Source organism: Mastacembelus armatus, chromosome 22 (assembly GCF_900324485.2).
Source record: "Mastacembelus armatus chromosome 22, fMasArm1.2, whole genome shotgun sequence".
NCBI classification, from domain to species: Eukaryota; Metazoa; Chordata; class Actinopteri; order Synbranchiformes; family Mastacembelidae; genus Mastacembelus; species Mastacembelus armatus.
This window is the reverse complement of record NC_046654.1, coordinates 3,907,633-3,924,713: the sequence shown is the minus strand read 5'-3', so window position 1 is coordinate 3,924,713 and position 17,081 is coordinate 3,907,633. Positions and strand designations below refer to the sequence as shown.

General features: G+C 41.9%; 2 protein-coding genes across 6 annotated transcripts; one reads left to right on the top strand and one right to left on the bottom strand.

Moving 5' to 3' along the window:
* The first annotated feature begins 1,107 nt into the window (after positions 1-1,107).
* sav1 (salvador family WW domain containing protein 1) lies at positions 1,108-7,201 on the top strand. 3 transcript variants are annotated; one of them, XM_026299218.2, is made up of 5 exons: positions 1,108-1,387; positions 2,085-2,669; positions 4,324-4,594; positions 4,804-4,959; positions 5,669-7,201. In XM_026299218.2, exons 1-5 carry the CDS (start codon positions 1,294-1,296, stop codon positions 5,880-5,882), a joined length of 1,320 nt encoding a protein of 439 aa, XP_026155003.1. In that variant the 5' UTR covers positions 1,108-1,293; the 3' UTR covers positions 5,883-7,201. The 3 variants fall into 3 exon arrangements, with proteins under 3 accessions (XP_026155003.1, XP_026154996.1, XP_026155010.1); XM_026299211.2 differs by having other exon boundaries at positions 2,082-2,669; XM_026299225.2 differs by having other exon boundaries at positions 1,109-1,387; positions 2,100-2,669.
* A 2,015-nt stretch (positions 7,202-9,216) lies between these two features.
* On the bottom strand, positions 9,217-16,852 carry atl1 (atlastin GTPase 1). 3 transcript variants are annotated; one of them, XM_026299140.1, is made up of 14 exons: positions 16,734-16,852; positions 14,861-15,111; positions 14,317-14,451; positions 13,918-14,022; positions 13,441-13,491; positions 13,215-13,271; positions 12,964-13,056; positions 12,698-12,836; positions 12,494-12,621; positions 12,195-12,251; positions 11,949-12,020; positions 11,436-11,867; positions 10,664-10,678; positions 9,217-9,842 (listed from the first exon to the last, which is right to left on the bottom strand). In XM_026299140.1, exons 1-14 carry the CDS (start codon positions 16,765-16,767, stop codon positions 9,729-9,731), a joined length of 1,683 nt encoding a protein of 560 aa, XP_026154925.1. In that variant the 5' UTR covers positions 16,768-16,852; the 3' UTR covers positions 9,217-9,728. The 3 variants fall into 3 exon arrangements, with proteins under 3 accessions (XP_026154925.1, XP_026154934.1, XP_026154942.1); XM_026299149.1 differs by having other exon boundaries at positions 16,728-16,767; XM_026299157.1 differs by lacking the exon at positions 10,664-10,678.
* Positions 16,853-17,081: the final 229 nt, after the last annotated feature.

Genomic DNA, 17,081 nt, shown 5'->3' with positions numbered 1-17,081 from the left:
TGATTTCTTGTTTGTGCACTACAGTCTTATCCCTCAGACTGAACAGCAGACTTTAAAAATACGCTAAAGTCATTTTCAAGTTCATAGGTGGCAGCACAGTGGGTTGGTGGTTAGCACTGTTGCCTTACAGCAAGAAGGTTCCTGGTCTGAAACCCAGCAGGGGCCTTTCTGTGTGGAGTTTGCATGTTCTCCCTGTGCTTGCGTGGGTTTTCTCCAGGTACTCTGGTTTCCTCCCACAGTCCAAAAACATGTATGTCAGGTTGATTGGTGACTCTAAATTGCCCATAGGAGTGAGTGTGAGTGTGTGAGGTTGTGTCTCTATATGACCCTGTGATGGACTGGTGACCTGTCCAGGGTGGACCCCTGCCTTTCACCCAAAGAGAGCTGGGATAGGCTCCAGCTGATCCCCGTAACCATGGTTAGGAATAAGCAGGTATAGAGGATGGATGGATGGATGGATGAATTGTAGAGGTTTACAGGTGCTAACTGATTCCTCCTGCTTGCAATGTTTCGCTCCAGAAGATTGAATGCGTGAATGCAAATATGTGTATTTTATAAACTGAAGTTGAACCATTTAAGTAAACACACAAAATATATGTTTTGCGGGTGTTTATGACATGTAGTGTGCGTTGCTCAATTCTAGAAAAAATAAACATACAGGTAAATAGATGGATGTTCAGTGTCTGACCGTTCAGACGCTAGCTTGTTTACCCCATGTTACATCATAGTTTTTTGATGTGGAAATAAAATCCAGTGAATTTTTTTTCCCCACCAAAATCATAAATGCAATTTTACCTATGCTCTGATGAAATACTCCAACCTGTCATGTACTCTTCAGGTATTTTATTTATTAACACATCAATAATGAAAGAATGTTACATTTTAATCTAATAGTTTGTCATTTTTGTCTAATTGTTTAGTTTTTGTGTCATAATCATAATCCATTTTTGTCACATTTTTAATGTTGACTTTTTATTTTAATAACCTCTACTCTGTTGTATAATTCTGACTTTCCATGAGTGTTGTTTAAATGTTAAAGTTGTTGTTATATTGGCATAAATGAGCTTCCATACAGTTGTTGTCATCGCTGGTGTCAGTGCAGCCGCTGGCTGAGGGGCAGGACCGGGCAGTGACCGTCCCGCCGAGGACGCGCGGTGGGCGGGCGGCGCTGCTCAGACCGGACCGGACGCCTCCTGGAGCTCGGGTTAGCTGGCTAACTTACTGCTAGCTAGTCCAAAGCCTAAAATGTTGACATTACAGCGCCGTGTTGTTGGTGTCTCCGAGGCCTGAGTTATGCTCTCACGAAAGAAAAGCAAAAACGAAGCGTCGAAACCAGCCGAGGTGCCCGGGAAGTATGTGAAGAAGGAGACGTCGCCGTTCCTGAGAAGTAAGTTACTGGTTAGCTACCGCGAGTTAGCATCGGTTAGCCCGCCGGAGAAAGTTAAATATATAAATAATAAACCCAAAAACTATAACCGACAGGCTGAAGTGAACGTCTGGGATCATTTATCCGCTTTATTGTGGGTCACCAGCCTGTAACCAGTTATTAAATTAACGTTTTGTAACCAAAACCAAACAAGCTGCTAACTTAGTTTCATTTCTAGCTAATTGGTTAAGGAAAGTTGTGAGGTAACAACTGTAATATATGCTCACTAAACTGTACAATTTAAGATTTATTGGAGTTATAGTGTTTGTAAATGTTTTCTGATTCGGTGGTTTATGTCTGATGTTTAACGTCCATTTGTACAAACTGATCGCTGTAAACTGCTGTGGACTGTCTGAACGATGTTAAATAGACAGTAGTACTACTGCTACTACAAGTAAAAATATACAAACATTATTACCAAAACTATGAAGTAAAATATTAAGTAAAAATACATGCATGTGGTGGCAAAGATATATATTGTTTTGTTGTCATAGGTGCAAGTGTCCATGTGGAACTAATTTTAACACAATAATTGTGTTTACTACATCCTTTGTTTTATTTATCTGCTTTTAGCTACAGTACATTCCTTAAACATAGTGGAGTAAAAAGTACTGAAATGAAGTGTGCTTGGGTTTGCCTTGTTCAACTTCAACAGCAGATCTTATGCCATCAGATCTCATGCCATCATTCATTCGTCATGGACCCACTATTCCCAGACGCACAGAGGTCCCTCTGCCAGAGATGGGGCCCTCCGCCTACCCTGTGGCGCCCAGCCGGGAACCTGTGGTTTCCCATAACAAGAGTTTCCTCCGTACCCCTGTGCAGAGGCCTCCCCATGAGGTGGCCCGCAGAGAGAGCCACCGCATGTCAGCACCCCCGTATCTGCCTCGCAGTCTAGGAGACCTGCCCCGCGAGTATGGAGGCTCCTCACAGTCCTTCCTCACAGATGTGAGTCCCATGTCTGAGAATGGAGATGCTGCCCGGTATTATTACCCCTCTGAACCTTACTACGACAGCCAGCAGCAGCAGCAGCAGCAGCAGCAGCAGCAGCAGCAACAACAACAGCAACAGCAGCAGCAGCAGCAGCAGCAGCAGCAGCCACAGCCACCTCAGCCTCAGCGCCAGCCCAGGAGGGTCCCAGACCGCTTTCCCGAGGACTATAGATACTATGAACATAATGAACACAACTTCCAAAGACTTCCCCAACAACACACTCCCCCAGCTCCAAGCAGACCTCCTTCAGGTAAATGGCAATTGGGTTTTTCCTGGGTTTTTCTTGAGTTTCTCAAAAGAGCAATTTTATTTCAGTTTTCTTGCTGAATTAAATATTTGGATCTTATTACTCCACATTGCAAACATCAGGATAAGTGTGTAGTTTTCATGAGATTAAATGTCTTAAGGACTCAAAAGAATTGTCCAGCCCACCCTAAATGATAGAGAACCTTTTATTTTGTGGCAGACCTGCCAGCACCACATACATGGTTTAGCATTATTTCAGGTCTGCCTATCACACATCATAGAGCCTTGTTTGGAGTGAAGTTAAACAAACATTACGCTCTGCATTTTTCACTTTTGTGTTTGCTGAAACTTTCTGCTGGCAAGCTAGTAATTTGCAGACCGCCCCCAGCCAAACTTCTCAGCCACAGAATGCTTACTGCTATGAATCATCTGTGTACACAGGTACTGTTTTGTGCATGCTCACATTGCACATGAAGGCTAATACACTGAGTTGTAATTTGGGCTGTTTTGGTGGACTCACCCACCTGAGCTTGGCAGATTCTTCTTTAATAACCAGCTTATGTATGGACAGTAAAAATAAAACCTCTATAAATGTGTTAATATGGGAAACAGTTTAAATTTCAATGACCTTTCCATGCAAAACTAAAATCAATAAGCTTTATCTGTTTATTATTATTTACAAATAATTTGTAAGAATGCATTGTGCTCACTGACTGTTTCTTCAGTACACTTACTGCATCTCTAGTTGTAAATGTAGACTCTTCCTGATGGTATCCAGTGAAATTCCTGTGATGCACCGAGCTTTGAGTCTGGAGTGAGTATGGCCCTCTGCCATTTTCCTGAAGAAAAGGGCAGATATGATGATGATGAGGTGGTGGAGGAGGAGGAGTGCATTTCTAGAGCACATTCCGTCCCTTCACTCAGCAGCTGGTGAAGAGCTCCGGCTCTGTTGCTGTCACTCTCGTGCAGAATTTGTCCAATTGTAGCCGCCATTTTGCTGAGAAACCTCCACATTTTCAAGCCTTTTTGGATCCCGGCAGACTCATTTGTTTTGAGTTATGATGCTTCTCACTCAGTCTTATTCATCCACACAGCTGCTGGCTCGACATTCCTCGCCAATGTTATCCACCAATAAAAGTGCAGGACCTGTTGGGTGAACCCACTCTGCTGCCTGCTCTTACAGAGTGTTTGCTAGTTCGGCAGTTTGTTCTCTCTCAGTGAAAACCCCCGTGTATATGTCAGGCCATGCAAAGCTCTCTGCCTTCCTGTCCAAAAGTAACGACACTCCCATTTCCTACTATTCATCAAACAACTTTGCTCGGAATAAGATGTTCAAAGAGTGGAAGAGATAAAGCAACCGTGTCCGCAGTCACTGGAATACTTAAAACAACATCGGTCATATTTTCGGTAATGATTCATTGAATTCCAGTCTTATCCTGCTGTATGTTCAGTTGCCACATCAGAATGACCTTATAAATGCTCTGCATTCCTCTCCTGTAAATGACATTTTCCCACACACAGTGTTTTTAAGAAATTACCCAGAATATTTCGTCTTCCCCAGAGACACTGTTAGTTTGCAGCTGATCCTGCTGCATGTTTTGTCAGACATATCGCCCTCTCCTCCAAGGGTTCTAAAAAGAAATGTTTGTTTTCCTCAGGCATAGGTCGAATACAGGCCAAGTCTCTGGGGAACCTCTCCAGTCTAACGGGAGAGGACCTCCCACTTCCAGCGGGCTGGACTGTTGACTGGACCATCCGTGGCAGGAAGTACTACATTGACCACAACACGAACACTACACACTGGAGCCATCCTCTGGAGAGGGAAGGGCTCCCTCCAGGCTGGGAGAAGGTGGAGTCAGCTGAGTTTGGGGTCTACTATGTGGATCACATCAACAAGAGGGCACAGTATCGTCACCCCTGTGCTCCAAGGTATGTTGCTGAAAACTGAAGGATTCTGTGGTAAATTAAGTTGCATATTTTCCACTTCTACTGTTTTTTTTATGCAGTTGTCCCACCATCTACTATTCAGAGGACAAACTGTAGTAGGTTTTCATTTCATTTAAGCTTACTCATAGTAACCCATCTCATATAAGGTATAGATAATCAGTTTGGCATAAAGTACTGTCTGTTTTTTCCAGTGTGCCTCGTTATGATCAGCCCCCACCGTTACCACCGCCTGTGACCTATCAGCCACGTCCTGCAGAGAGAAACCAGCCGGTGCTGGTGCCAGCTAATCCATACCACACAGCCGAGATCCCGGACTGGCTGCAGGTGTACGCCCGTGCACCGCTAAAGTGAGTACAGTGTCTGCAATGCATGATAGATGCATGAAATATAATCAGGGTATCTGTAAGTCTTTAACAGCACTGTATTTAGTTGCCTAAAACAAGTTTAAAGGTATTAAGAAATCTTAAATTTTAATTTCTAAATGGGTTATTTATTGTTTTTTGTTGCCTGTGGTTTACAGTAATGGAAGATAAAAAATATCATGTCTGATCCTGGGCTGTAAATTAAACTTGCCTTTCTGTCTCTAATGCATTATCAAGCAAAGGCTAAAAATAGAAGGCCTGCTAATTAACTAAATGACTCCTTTTTGTCTCATTGTTTACTGTTGGCATTAACCCTTTAAATGCAGCTGAGACTGTAGGCAGTGGGATTTAAGGCACATGGATGTAAATAACAAACGTCATTCCCAAACAAAGATTAAAAAATTAAAAAAACGTGATCTTAAAATAAAAAACTGAAGGTGCAGCTCTAATCTTAATATTGTTTATGGTGTTATGAAGATGATGAGGAAGACATTTAATTGACAACCATAAGTTTCCCTCTAAGGGATACACATACAAGTTTTTTTTAATCATACACATGCATGTACGTGAACAATGCTACCTCTGCCGTAGCATTGGGATCTATCTTGAAGTTATTGCTGTGCAGTGCCAGTAGTGGACAGAAACTCCACATGGTAGTGATCATTTACAGTCAGCTCCTTCCCTTTCACATCAGGTATGACCACATCTTGAAGTGGGAGTTGTTTCAGCTGGCAGACTTGGACACGTATCAGGGCATGCTGAAGCTGCTTTTCATGAAGGAGCTGGAGCACATTGTCAAATCCTATGAGGCATACCGGCAGGCGCTGCTGTCCGAGGTGGAAGCTCGCAAACAGCGGCAGCAGTGGTACGCCCAGCAGCCCAACAAGAACTTCATGGGGAACATGTGATGTGTGTGTGCAGCAGGCACGTCACGCTGCCACACCTCTCTGAGGTTTCCACAGTTTGGGAGCGGTCAGGGTTTTCTTTGAAATCATGATTGACTCTTAATTGCTTCTTTACCAAACACATCTGTGCCTTCGCTTGATCCAAATATATCAGCTAGGATGTCAAGACGCCCATTGGTGGGGGTTGCCCCCCCCCCCATATCTCATACAGTAGTTTATGAATGACTGAAAAACTTTCCAATGAAGAAGAACCTATGATGTTCTACATCTGGGGAAACTGCATGTGGTGCCCTTCACAATGGCAGCCCTAAGAACTGAGTTGCTGTCAGGATCGAGGGGGACGGAGCCTGAGATTGTGCCTTTCAATAAATAAAACAGCATTTTTTTTTACAGCGTCTGCTCATATTGTGTATACACCAGCTGCTCTGTCATGTTTTCCTGTGGGAGCAAACAACAGGCATCTTGAACTAATTTGTTCCCAAATGAAATACATGACTATTTTTTTCCTTTGCTTTGTCACCCTCATAAACTGAAGCCACACTCTTTTATATCAAACAGAAAGTGTGCATTGTTCTTTTTATGACATACTGTATACCAAATGGTTAACAGATATTTAAGTTTTGTTATGAAATGTGTCTTTATTTAAAGACCGTTGATGGATGAAGCATCACATTTGATGCAGTGGTTTGAGCATCTCTCGGCTCTTGGCATTACTGTAGGTCAGGAATCTTCTTGTGTGTGAAACAACGAAACATAAATAAGCTACTGGAACTTTAAAAAACACTTCAGAAGACATATTGCTAAACAAGTGCAATTTAGTTTCTCCTTATTTCATTTTCTTTGGATATTTCTTGCCTTGGTAATGCCTTATTGTTACAGACTGACATGTCTCTGTTGTGATTACATGGAAGTGCAGGTTCTTGGAAGCAGATTGATTCCCAGTAAAATTAAACCTTTTTAGGATATTCAGAAATGCCTGAACTGTCCAGAAGCTAGTTTTGTATTGTTCTTTGTTAAAATGTTAGGAAAAATAAATGGTTTTTGGCACTACCAGGTAAAAAATAATACCACCAGGACTTAGTTTACAGCACAAAAAATCTAGCTTATAGGAAGTCATTGCAAAGAACATACACTTCTGAATGTCCTAGAAGGGTTTAAAGGGCCTTGGGTTTCTCTTCAATGAGTCTTTCACTATGCAAGAAGATCTTAATCACATCTGGTCACAATGATGTTGTTAGTTTGTACATACCTTACTTTGTGGATTGTATATAAAGGACATAAGCAATAAAATCTGCGAAGAAAAAGAAACTTAGGCCCCCACAGTTGTTGTCTCTCACAGCCCCTTTTACTTTGACATGGATACTTCAGTAAATGGAATTTTAAGGTAAAACAATTAGTCAGTGATATTAAGGGCTCATTTATAGAAGCTGTAGAGAAATCTCACTTGAATCTGCACTGAAAATCATCAGTCGTACAATTTGTTCCCACTGCCCCAAATGGCCATAAAACATAAGTTCTGTTAATCTCACCAAATACCCTTTTCCAAAGTCTCCCCAAAATGTGTGTTATTGTTACCTCACTTGATGTTTGGCCTTAACTGTGCAGAACAGTAAGGTCTTTTTAAGGTTTTAAGTGCAGAATGAATATGCAACATTTAAGACTAGTTTGGAAACTGATCATGGCCCAGTGTGAAACTGAGCACACGTATAGTGAGAACAGTTGATCATGTCTTATGTGCATATTGGATAAATTCTGGATTTTTCAATGAGGGAGAAGGAGTAGATGGAATTTTAAGAATTTCTAAAATGTAATTTAGCAAAAACTGTCAGAAAAAAATGTATCTGATTGTTTTTCCATCTCAAAATGAAGGAGAAATCTTTAAAGAAATTACTCAAGTCTAGTTTTCAATAATTTGGTCCAACTTTTATTCATTTCTTTGTAACTGAAATGTCGCGGTGCGTGTGCAGAAACTAAGCAGTGTTTATTTGGAAGAGCTCACCAAGAGGTTGATTCATTTGACCTTTCAGTACGCTGAGGCTCCCACGACATCCGGAGCTGATTTAAGTGTTGATGACGGCAGCTTTAGGAATGAATTGTTCAATCCAAGAAAAGTATGCTTTCTCTGCACTAACTCTCTGTCTAACAAGACAGTCTTCAGTATTTAATCAGTCATGTAAATGCAACGCAGCGTCAACAGATGCTACTTTTCTGACTTACAAATGGGCACAACACTCCAACATAGTCGAGAAAAAATGGGATTTTAAAACCTCACGAATCTTAAACTGGACTTAGATGGTTATCTATGTGAAGGCCTCACTGATGTTGATTATACATTGTGGAAGACTCGAGAACCCACTCTCCTGCACTGCCTTTAAATTTTGAACCCTTGAGGTCAAACCTCAGGATAAACTTGCTAAACATGCACGACAGAGTTTTTTGTCCTGTTGGTGACCAGATCGTCAGAAAAGAAACGATGCTGCAGCTGTAGGTGATGGAGACGTTTTACAGTGCTTTGATTCTGGCTTAGTGAATGGGCTAAAAACAATCAATACACATACAAATGTACAGTAACAGTCTACAAAGCCAAAGTATTCAAACACCAAAAAGTGCTGTCATCAATATAAGCCTTTTTGTTTACAAATGCAAGCTGTTCTGGAAACACAAAAAGACAGGGCCTGAACTCTGTCACCATGCAACAGTTTTTCACACATGATTCGACTTAAGTGTGTGATGATGATGATGGAAGAGATGTGGAATGAGGATCCTTTTCCAAAGCAGGCCTGTTGCCCCGAGTAATAGCATCTAGCTTTGATTCCTCGGTGGCCACAGAACAGCTACATTCCTCGGATCTGCTCGAACATTCAGCGAGAAACACAACAATGGTTGCACTCACCACCTCTACGTCACAATGGAAACAAAACACGCTGTTTCCCTTCAACCTTTAAGGCCAAACACATACAGTGGATCACAGGGAAGCTGTGTAGTTACAAAACTGCAAGCTGGCTGTAAAGTGAAAGAAGATATCAGCTATGTTGTGTAAACTCTAAACTGTGGTTACTGTGTTTTTGCCGTTCCGCCCAGCATAAAGCTACTCCCCTGATCCAGAACTCTAAAGTAACACCAACCTCCAAAACAAAACATACAGTTTACAACTAATAAATGTGCCATTAGGTTTCAGCATGTAGCCAGGCTGCAGTAGATGTGAAATCATTTTTACAGGTTATGGCACAATACCACTTTGTTACAACCATTAAAACATTTTTTATAAAGTATACCTGGTTTTAGAGCTCAAAGATGACAGACATTAACCATTTACCATGCTGATGATGCTTGTAACGCTTCATTATTTAACATACAGTACATATTTTGGCTTTCAAACATCGCAGATCATAGATAATGTTTCTTATAAACAGCACTGAACCTCAAAGAACAGAACAATAGTCACAAATGGAGGTTTCACAGATTTGGCTATACTTTGAAAACCTTCGTCATTGACAAATGAGAAAACCCGTCTTATATGAAATAAACAGCTGACTGGAGGTTGGATTTGCCGAGGTCTGCTCTGCCTACAGCATCTGTACAGGTGTTCGTTTTTTCACAGACAAAAAGTGAAAGACAGTGAGTCATGGAATTTATCGCTGAAAAGCAGGCACCTACTGAATAGATGCTCTGCCAAAGCCAATACATGAACATGATACAGTCTGTTATTAGGTTTAAAGTAGTGAATGCACTGGTGTGCTGCACCAGCTGATACCAGAATAAGAGTCCCTGATGGTTGAGTTGTTCCTCCATCTCCTCCCCCTGTGCCCCATCCATCAGGAAGTCCCTGCTGTGTCCCATCTTATCTAATCAGTCTCTCTTCTTGTCCGGCTCCTCTGCAGCCTCCTCCACCTGAGGCCCGGGGAAGGCGTGGTGGTACAGGTGCCTGTGATTGGCTGCTACATTGTACAGCTTGTAGAGAGCCTGTGGAAACGGCATTGTGGTTAGAGGGAGGAGATTTAACTCCTTCACATAGCGTGAAGTCTCATGATATGTAAACAGTTAATCAACTCTCAGAGCAGTGTGGATGTTTGGAGGAACAGCCAGATATTCATTAAGCTTCAGGGTAAAACTGAGGTGCTGGGTCCTTGTTAACCCTATGTCTTCCACTCTGTATGCAAAGTGTATAATCTTTCCAAGGGTGAAGGTTTTGTTTCAACAATGAGTCAGGCCCTGAGAGGCAAAACCAAAGGCAATAAAAGGCTGCAAGCACTTGCAGTAAGCTTGTTAAGCTCAGATGAGTTTATCATTTTAACATTTCGATCAGCTCAGAGGTTCTAGTACATGGACTGTGGTGGCCAGGAAGAAGACAATTTTTTGAGGAAATCAACTTGCAACTATAAATGTCAAGGGGACAAAAATAGGATTATGAAAAGTGAGAGTAATGTGCCTCCAACCCACAGTGGAAATTACACCCTTAACTGCTTTTGTGGTAGAATCTTACATGGGCTCAGATTTACATTCATTTAGAAATATGACACATGAAAGCATAAGAGTGAAGTAATGAAGCTCTTAAAACTAAATTCATACTCAGTGAGTTGTTTGTTGCAGTGAAAGAAGCAGGACCCACCCCGAGGGCCGTTACCAGGCCAGTCACTGTGCGTCAAAGGCCACAGGGCCATGAGCAGACTAGACAGTGTTTTCAAATATATTCAAATATGTTTCCTCTTTTTATAAAAGTACATGTTATGAGAGTCTCTGTGTGCTCCACCATGTCTTTGTGAACATTAACCACCATTACGTACCTCATTTGTGCTCCCCTGCAGAGGCATTAAAAAAAGAAAATATACATAGTATGAGCAATTTTACACACACACACACACACACACATATATATATATATATATATATATATATATATATATATATATACAGTATAACACATAGGGTCAATAAAGATAATACAGGTAATACAGATTGTTCAATAGTAACCGATTGTTGTAAAGGATCAGGACTTGGATGGATTTTCTGCCACTGATTTAAAGGAGACTCTTGCCCTCTAGTGGTTTAAGGACACTATATCACCTAATAGAGGTGTACTTGTCTTCACTGTTTATTCACTTAGTAAATTAACAGTTTTAACAATGTGTTATTTTTAACATTTTAGCTCTGGGTTCAGCTTTTTAAATGTGAACACTGGTTTTATTTTTCTGTAGTAGTGAACTTAGTATCTTTAGGACAGTTGATCAAACAAAACAAGCAATGTAAATGATTATTATTATCATTACTTCAGGAAAGTGTGATTAATATAGTTTGCAACATTTTATATTTGCAGCCTTTAGCTTTTTCACCCTGATCCAGATCCAGAATCAGGATTGGTCCCATAATCTGGACTGAACTACAACCCTGAGAAACTGATGGAAACAACATCCAAAAGCAGCAAATTAAAACCATAACTGCATCTTGCATTATTAATAAATTTACTTGAACATGGTGAGTAGTGATTTAAGTATTGATCAAGTTAGAGAATCAAATTAGTTTTTAACTTTATTAAAATTCATGTTTTGATTGATTTACCTGATCCCACAGCGCACCAGCCACCTGGTCGATAACGGCGCCGAGTTCTCTGTATTCCCCAGAGTACCGGATGTAGGCCCAGGTGCAGAGAGTGATCAGTGCCAGACCCAGGATCATGTTACACAAGCTGGCAATGATGTCCACGCCTACAAAGCCTGTGATGCCCGCAGCCACGTACATGACAAAGATGACCACAAACAGTGTGGCCGGTGTGCGGGCTGCGTGGAAAATGTTCTTGGAGTCATTGTGCTTGATGTACTGGACAAAGACCTCGTCTATCTCTCCCTCCAGCTGCTGCAGGTAGCGGCGGCTGAACTCCTCGCCTCCCATCTTCTTCACACCCCGAAACACCTGCAGGGCCTCCTCTCTGATGACGCTGTGCCGGGCTTGCAGTTCGCTGGGGGCGAGGAAAGGCCGATCACCACCACAGACCTGCGAGCAGAAAGGTGAGGAAGAATAAAAAAAGCGATCATACAGATGATGGTCAGTTTGTGATTTACACTTGTTACCTACCTCCTCCATTTTCTTGTTGTACAGATCTTTAGCAGCTGCAACTGCTGCCAGATTATTTGCCTCTGCTGTGGCCTGAGAGTCAGCACATGGAAATATAGTGTTAATTTCTTTGGCATAACATAAATAATAACTACAAAATGCTTTGAAAGAACATTAGGGAAATAAAGTTGCAATATATAATTGGAAGTGCTGTAAACAGTAAATAGCATCATAAGTTAGTAGTCATCAATATGGAAAGACACTGACCTGCAGCATGGATTTTGGATGTGGCAGCTCCTCGCCCTGGTAAATTTTGATGTATGCCTGAGAAAACAGCAAAAACAAAAAACACAGATATACAGTTACTGTTACAGGTTATAGAGGGACAATATATGTCGTTGTCTACAGTGCAGTGAAGGGGACAGAGAGAGTATAGTGGCAGATGTACAACAAACATTTAATATTTGGCATCTGTGTTGACTCTCCAGTGTTACAGGAGCAGGAACAGAAGAATTTTATAGATCCTGAGTTGACTTATGTATTTCACTGTACTGTAATCCTCTGACCTTGAAGTACTCCACCAGGCCTCTGCAGGTGATTTTGCTGCCGTTGATCTCCTTCACATCAATGTTACGTGGACTGAGGAGCCAGGGGACCAGAACCTTCAGGTTGTTTATGAACTCACCATCGATTTCTAGACAAAGAGGAGAATCCATGGCTGGTGAGTATGTAAAGTATGTGCTGAAATCTAAGAGTGTTGTGAAATGTACCTTTAATTCTTCCATCAAAGTGTGGGTTCGTGGCCACTTTGAGGCCGGGGTGAGGCATCAGGAAACAGGAGATGTTGGTAAAGCAGGAGTGGATGTGTTTCCGCACGTTCTGCAGCTCTTCATGCTGGTTCTCTGAAATCTGCACCACAAACACATCTACACGTATTACTGCTGTTTTCATGCTGCTCTATCAGCAGAACACTAAACACGTCACTGTGGAGGAAACTGAAAGTCTGAAAACCTCGATAACCTCAGTGACAACTGACCTTCAGTCGTTTCTCGAGGAACTTCATGCCACCTTCCTGTCCATAAGGAAACTCGTAAGGAAAACTCCAGTCTCGAACAAGGAAAATCATGGACTGTGAAAAAGAAGATTGTGTCATGTGACTCTTGCAATAATAACATCTAGTTACATCAAGCTAATACCACTAGAGATGCTAACTAGAAATACCATCTATAAATGTACTAACGTTTGTATTTAACCAACACTTTGCAGTGATTGAAAATAATACAGTACCTGGAATGGTTTGAGGAACGTCTCCTCCATTGCTAGTCTGCCATACTCAGTGAAAAGCTGAAATCAAATGGATAAGACAGAATCAGTGGGGAAAGATCAACAGGTTTGTGCCAGTCTAACACTTAAGATCTTCTGTTGGAAGCTGAATACATGTTCATTTTGCTTTATTACAAGTGGTCACTTTAAGGCATAAAACCAAATATACTTTGCTTTTTGAGCTTTTTACCTGCAAGTGCTGAAGATCGTCCTCTTGTACATTCTGTGAGATGTTGTAAACCTGAAACAGACCATTTATTTACAGTACAACATATTTAAAGTATTTCTAAAGGGGGGAGCCTATTATAGTGATATTTAATACTTTGATTTTAGCATATGACAACAAAGGGACAGCCACAGAGAGGATGTACAGGAATGTCTGACTGGTGCCAACATCTGCGTGCTAACATCCTCACATCCTAATAGACTAACCATAAAAATAATGTTTACCATGTCAAACTAACAGTGAACACAAAGTACAGCTAGGACTGATGGGAATGTGTTCAACTTTGCAGGTATTTGGTCAAAAAGTATTACTTAAGTATTAAACAGATTAAAACGATGATCTGGCACCATGAAAAGTTGAGATGCATGTTACGGTTCATGCTGGGAGGAACATTGTCTTTACTACAGTAACACTGGGTCAGGGGCATTAAACTCATTGTACCTGCATGGAGCTAATCATGGTGCTCAGAGCAAACACTGTGGCTGAATCCCTCAGCGTTGACTGGCTGTCGAACGTGCCCTGGGTGTCCATTAGCAATACAGCCACCTGTGTAATGAGACAGATGAGAACACTGACCTCTGCTGCAGGGCAACCTGTATGTTTCTCATGTTGACATGTTTCTCTGTTGTGCTGAGCAAAAGGAGATATGGTGTAGTGTGTGGAAGATTTGACAGGAGCCGTAGAGGCAAAGTGTGAATGTGTGTAAGTGTAGAAATATAAAAGAGTTTTGTCTGATGATCAGTAAAGTATAAAAGAAGCAGTTTAACGCATTGGAAAAAACATGATCATAGCATTATCCTGCGTCATAGTGAATCATGTCACATTAAATACAAACTTCACCTTTCTTCCATCTGGCTTGTCCACCAGGAAAACCTCACTCCAGATCTGGATCCCAGTGGTCTCTCGCTCTGAGCCCCCCCTCCAGGAGAAGCCAGTCAGAGGCTCGTCTGCATTTCCAAGCCAGTCCTCAGATGCCTGAGCATCATGAGATCAGAGGGGTTAGTTCATCTTATGTTATCAATTAAACATTAGATACTGGTGTACATGTGGTCTCCAAAAAATACTGCACCAACACCAAAACTGCACATGTGATACAAGTAGATGTGTGTAGATGTGTGACACAGACTTTTCCACCCTAAAGAGACTAAATTTATATGAGAAGAATAAACATTACCATGTACATGAAAACAGAATAAGATGAAAACACTAGATGAAAACCCCAGTAGAAAAACAGCAGTACCAGTTATAGTCAATAGTCCCTCTTTAAAACATGGAGCTGTCACATTTTAAGTTTACCTTTGAGCAGCAGAAACAAATGTGTCAGATTTCTAAGGAAGGAGGACCAAAGCTCACCTCCATCACTTGTACAGACCAAGATACCTACGTGGTTGTACATGTAACGCAGCATGAAGTCCATGAGGAAGGACTTGCCCTTGCGGAAGGCGCCGGCGACAGAGATGGCCACCACTTCACGGTCTCTGACCTCCTCTGCCAGCAGGATGCGGCTCAGTGCCGCCTCGTCCAGCTCGAAGGTGTGGTCGTCTTTGACCAGCAGCACCTGGACGGGCCGGGCTCGTCCATCTGGCTCCTCCTCCTCCGAGCTCCAATCATACACATTTTTGTCACTGAGGGACCCTGGGGGACACATCACAGGGGGAAAAGATGGCAATAGAGTAATGCTCAACATATTTTACATGCAAGAAGTAACATGTTGATGATGTTGACGTTGAAGTTTTTCTATAATTACTTGTAAATACCACTCAAAAGTCAACTAAACTGGCATTAAGTGAGTGAGTGAACAACCAGAACTTCTTCACAGTGATGATAAGCAAATATAGCTGTCCATTAGGAGCAGAAACAGGGAAGTAGAGTGCATTATTCCTTCCCGTTTGCCCCAGATCAATAGCTTCGCTTCCAAGCTTGTTAATAATAATAATAATGAATCATGTCATGCTATCCATCCCATCTGTTTGTATCCAATAAGATCATGTGCATTCAGGATCTTTTCCGGAGCTTTCCAGGGAGTGACTCAGTGTATTTCCCATCTCTGCTGTCTCATGTAGTGTGTGCAAGCTGCATCACTGTCCTGATGCAGAGGTTGAGGGAATTAATGTATGCTTAATGCTACAACAAACCTGTGTCAGACCTTGTACGTTCTGCAGAGCACAGAACAGGATCTCTTGGGGAAAACAGGAAGATCCCCTCTCTCTTTCTTACACACACACACACACACACACACTTAAATCTCTTTGGCTGTGATGCTGATTTTAAGGATGAAACTGTGAGTTAAACACACCTATAGGTCTCACAAAGGCACAGTGACAGGCAAAATTTGGGATCGTGCTAAAAGATGCAGGGAGCCAAGAATGCATGGTGAATAATTTAAGGAGGACTCATCCAAGACGTCCCCTCAGGCCTGAAGAGGACCATCAGTTTGTCTTCACATATCCTGCAATGGCCTCACCCGGGTCGGTTTGAGCCTGCCTGGTTAACCCGATCATGTTGCTGATGCTCTTAAAAGAGCCAAAGACGTCAGACGTACTGTCTGCTTAAAGTGGGTCAGAGCAGATAACCTCTCTAATGACAAACAGCAGCATTTTCCCCTTTTCCTTGCTGCTATTACAGTGATTTAACAACCCCCTCCTCTCTCAGCCCTGTGCCTGAAGTGAACCTGAGCCACTGAGTGATGTCAGTGACAATTAGGATGCTGGTTGTCATCATAGTGATGGTGGTGGAGGTGATAATGATGATGGCAATAATGACTAGGGCAAACATGATGGTGATGACTATTATGACAAGCTAGTTACTGATGCAAAATTACATAATTTCATGCCAGATGCGCCAGAGCTCGTCATAAAAGAATCAGAGTCAGTGACAAACACCATAATAGCTGAAGGTTTTTTCAGGCCTTTTGTGGCCTGGACCGCCCCACGGGGCTATTGCATGTGTGCTGATTATTAAAAACATTTAGGATATTTCATGTTGAAAGATATTTATCTTTTAAAAAAGTCTGATTTACCGAGATTCTTGCAGTAGCAAATGCAAACACTGTGTATTTCTAATTGGCAGAGAATTTGATAATAATCTAAATAAATACACACCGGACACCGTTTTGTCGAAACGAAAACAAGCGTTTCATCATGGAGGCTAAAATAAACGTTTAACTGGCTGCACTGCTCCCAGCCTCGCCTCGACAGGAATAAAAAATTATATGTGCGTCAAGAAAAGCATTAATTATCAAATGTACGTACACTCACCCCAGCTGTCTCTGTCTTTACGGTGCTTGGCCATAATACTATCCTTATATCCCTCTGTTAGTCCGGTTAATGATCGACCCTAGTCGGTAGTCATGAGTGGCTGGGAGGATGCCCTATCTCCACCAAAACGATGCTCGTATCGCAGGAAGGATGATGGAGCTTTTTATTCCCAGTGTAATGCAGGGGTCAAACATGTCACCAGGGGGCGCTGGTATTTGCTGTTCAGTCTTGCTCTGGAGTATTCACATACCGGCTGAATGAGAGATATTTGACATCACATTCAAGAGTCAAACTTGGTTGTGGTGGGTGCGCTTATTTTAACAGAAAGCGGGGCGAACCACGCTCATT

Bases quoted from the DNA above. Each gene is read 5' to 3' on its own strand.
- sav1 (XM_026299211.2), top strand. From the start codon at position 1,294: ATGCTCTCACGAAAGAAAAGCAAAAACGAAGCGTCGAAACCAGCCGAG. The intron at 2,670-4,323 runs GTAAATGGCAAT...TGTTTTCCTCAG, and splicing joins TCCAAGCAGACCTCCTTCAG to GCATAGGTCGAATACAGGCC. The intron at 4,595-4,803 runs GTATGTTGCTGA...TGTTTTTTCCAG, and splicing joins CGTCACCCCTGTGCTCCAAG to TGTGCCTCGTTATGATCAGC.
- atl1 (XM_026299149.1), bottom strand. From the start codon at position 16,767: ATGGCCAAGCACCGTAAAGACAGAGACAGCTGGGGTGAGT. The intron at 14,452-14,860 runs GTAGGTATCTTG...CATGATGCTCAG, and splicing joins TGCGTTACATGTACAACCAC to GCATCTGAGGACTGGCTTGG. The intron at 12,622-12,697 runs GTACATTTCACA...CTCTTTGTCTAG, and splicing joins CTTTGATGGAAGAATTAAAG to AAATCGATGGTGAGTTCATA.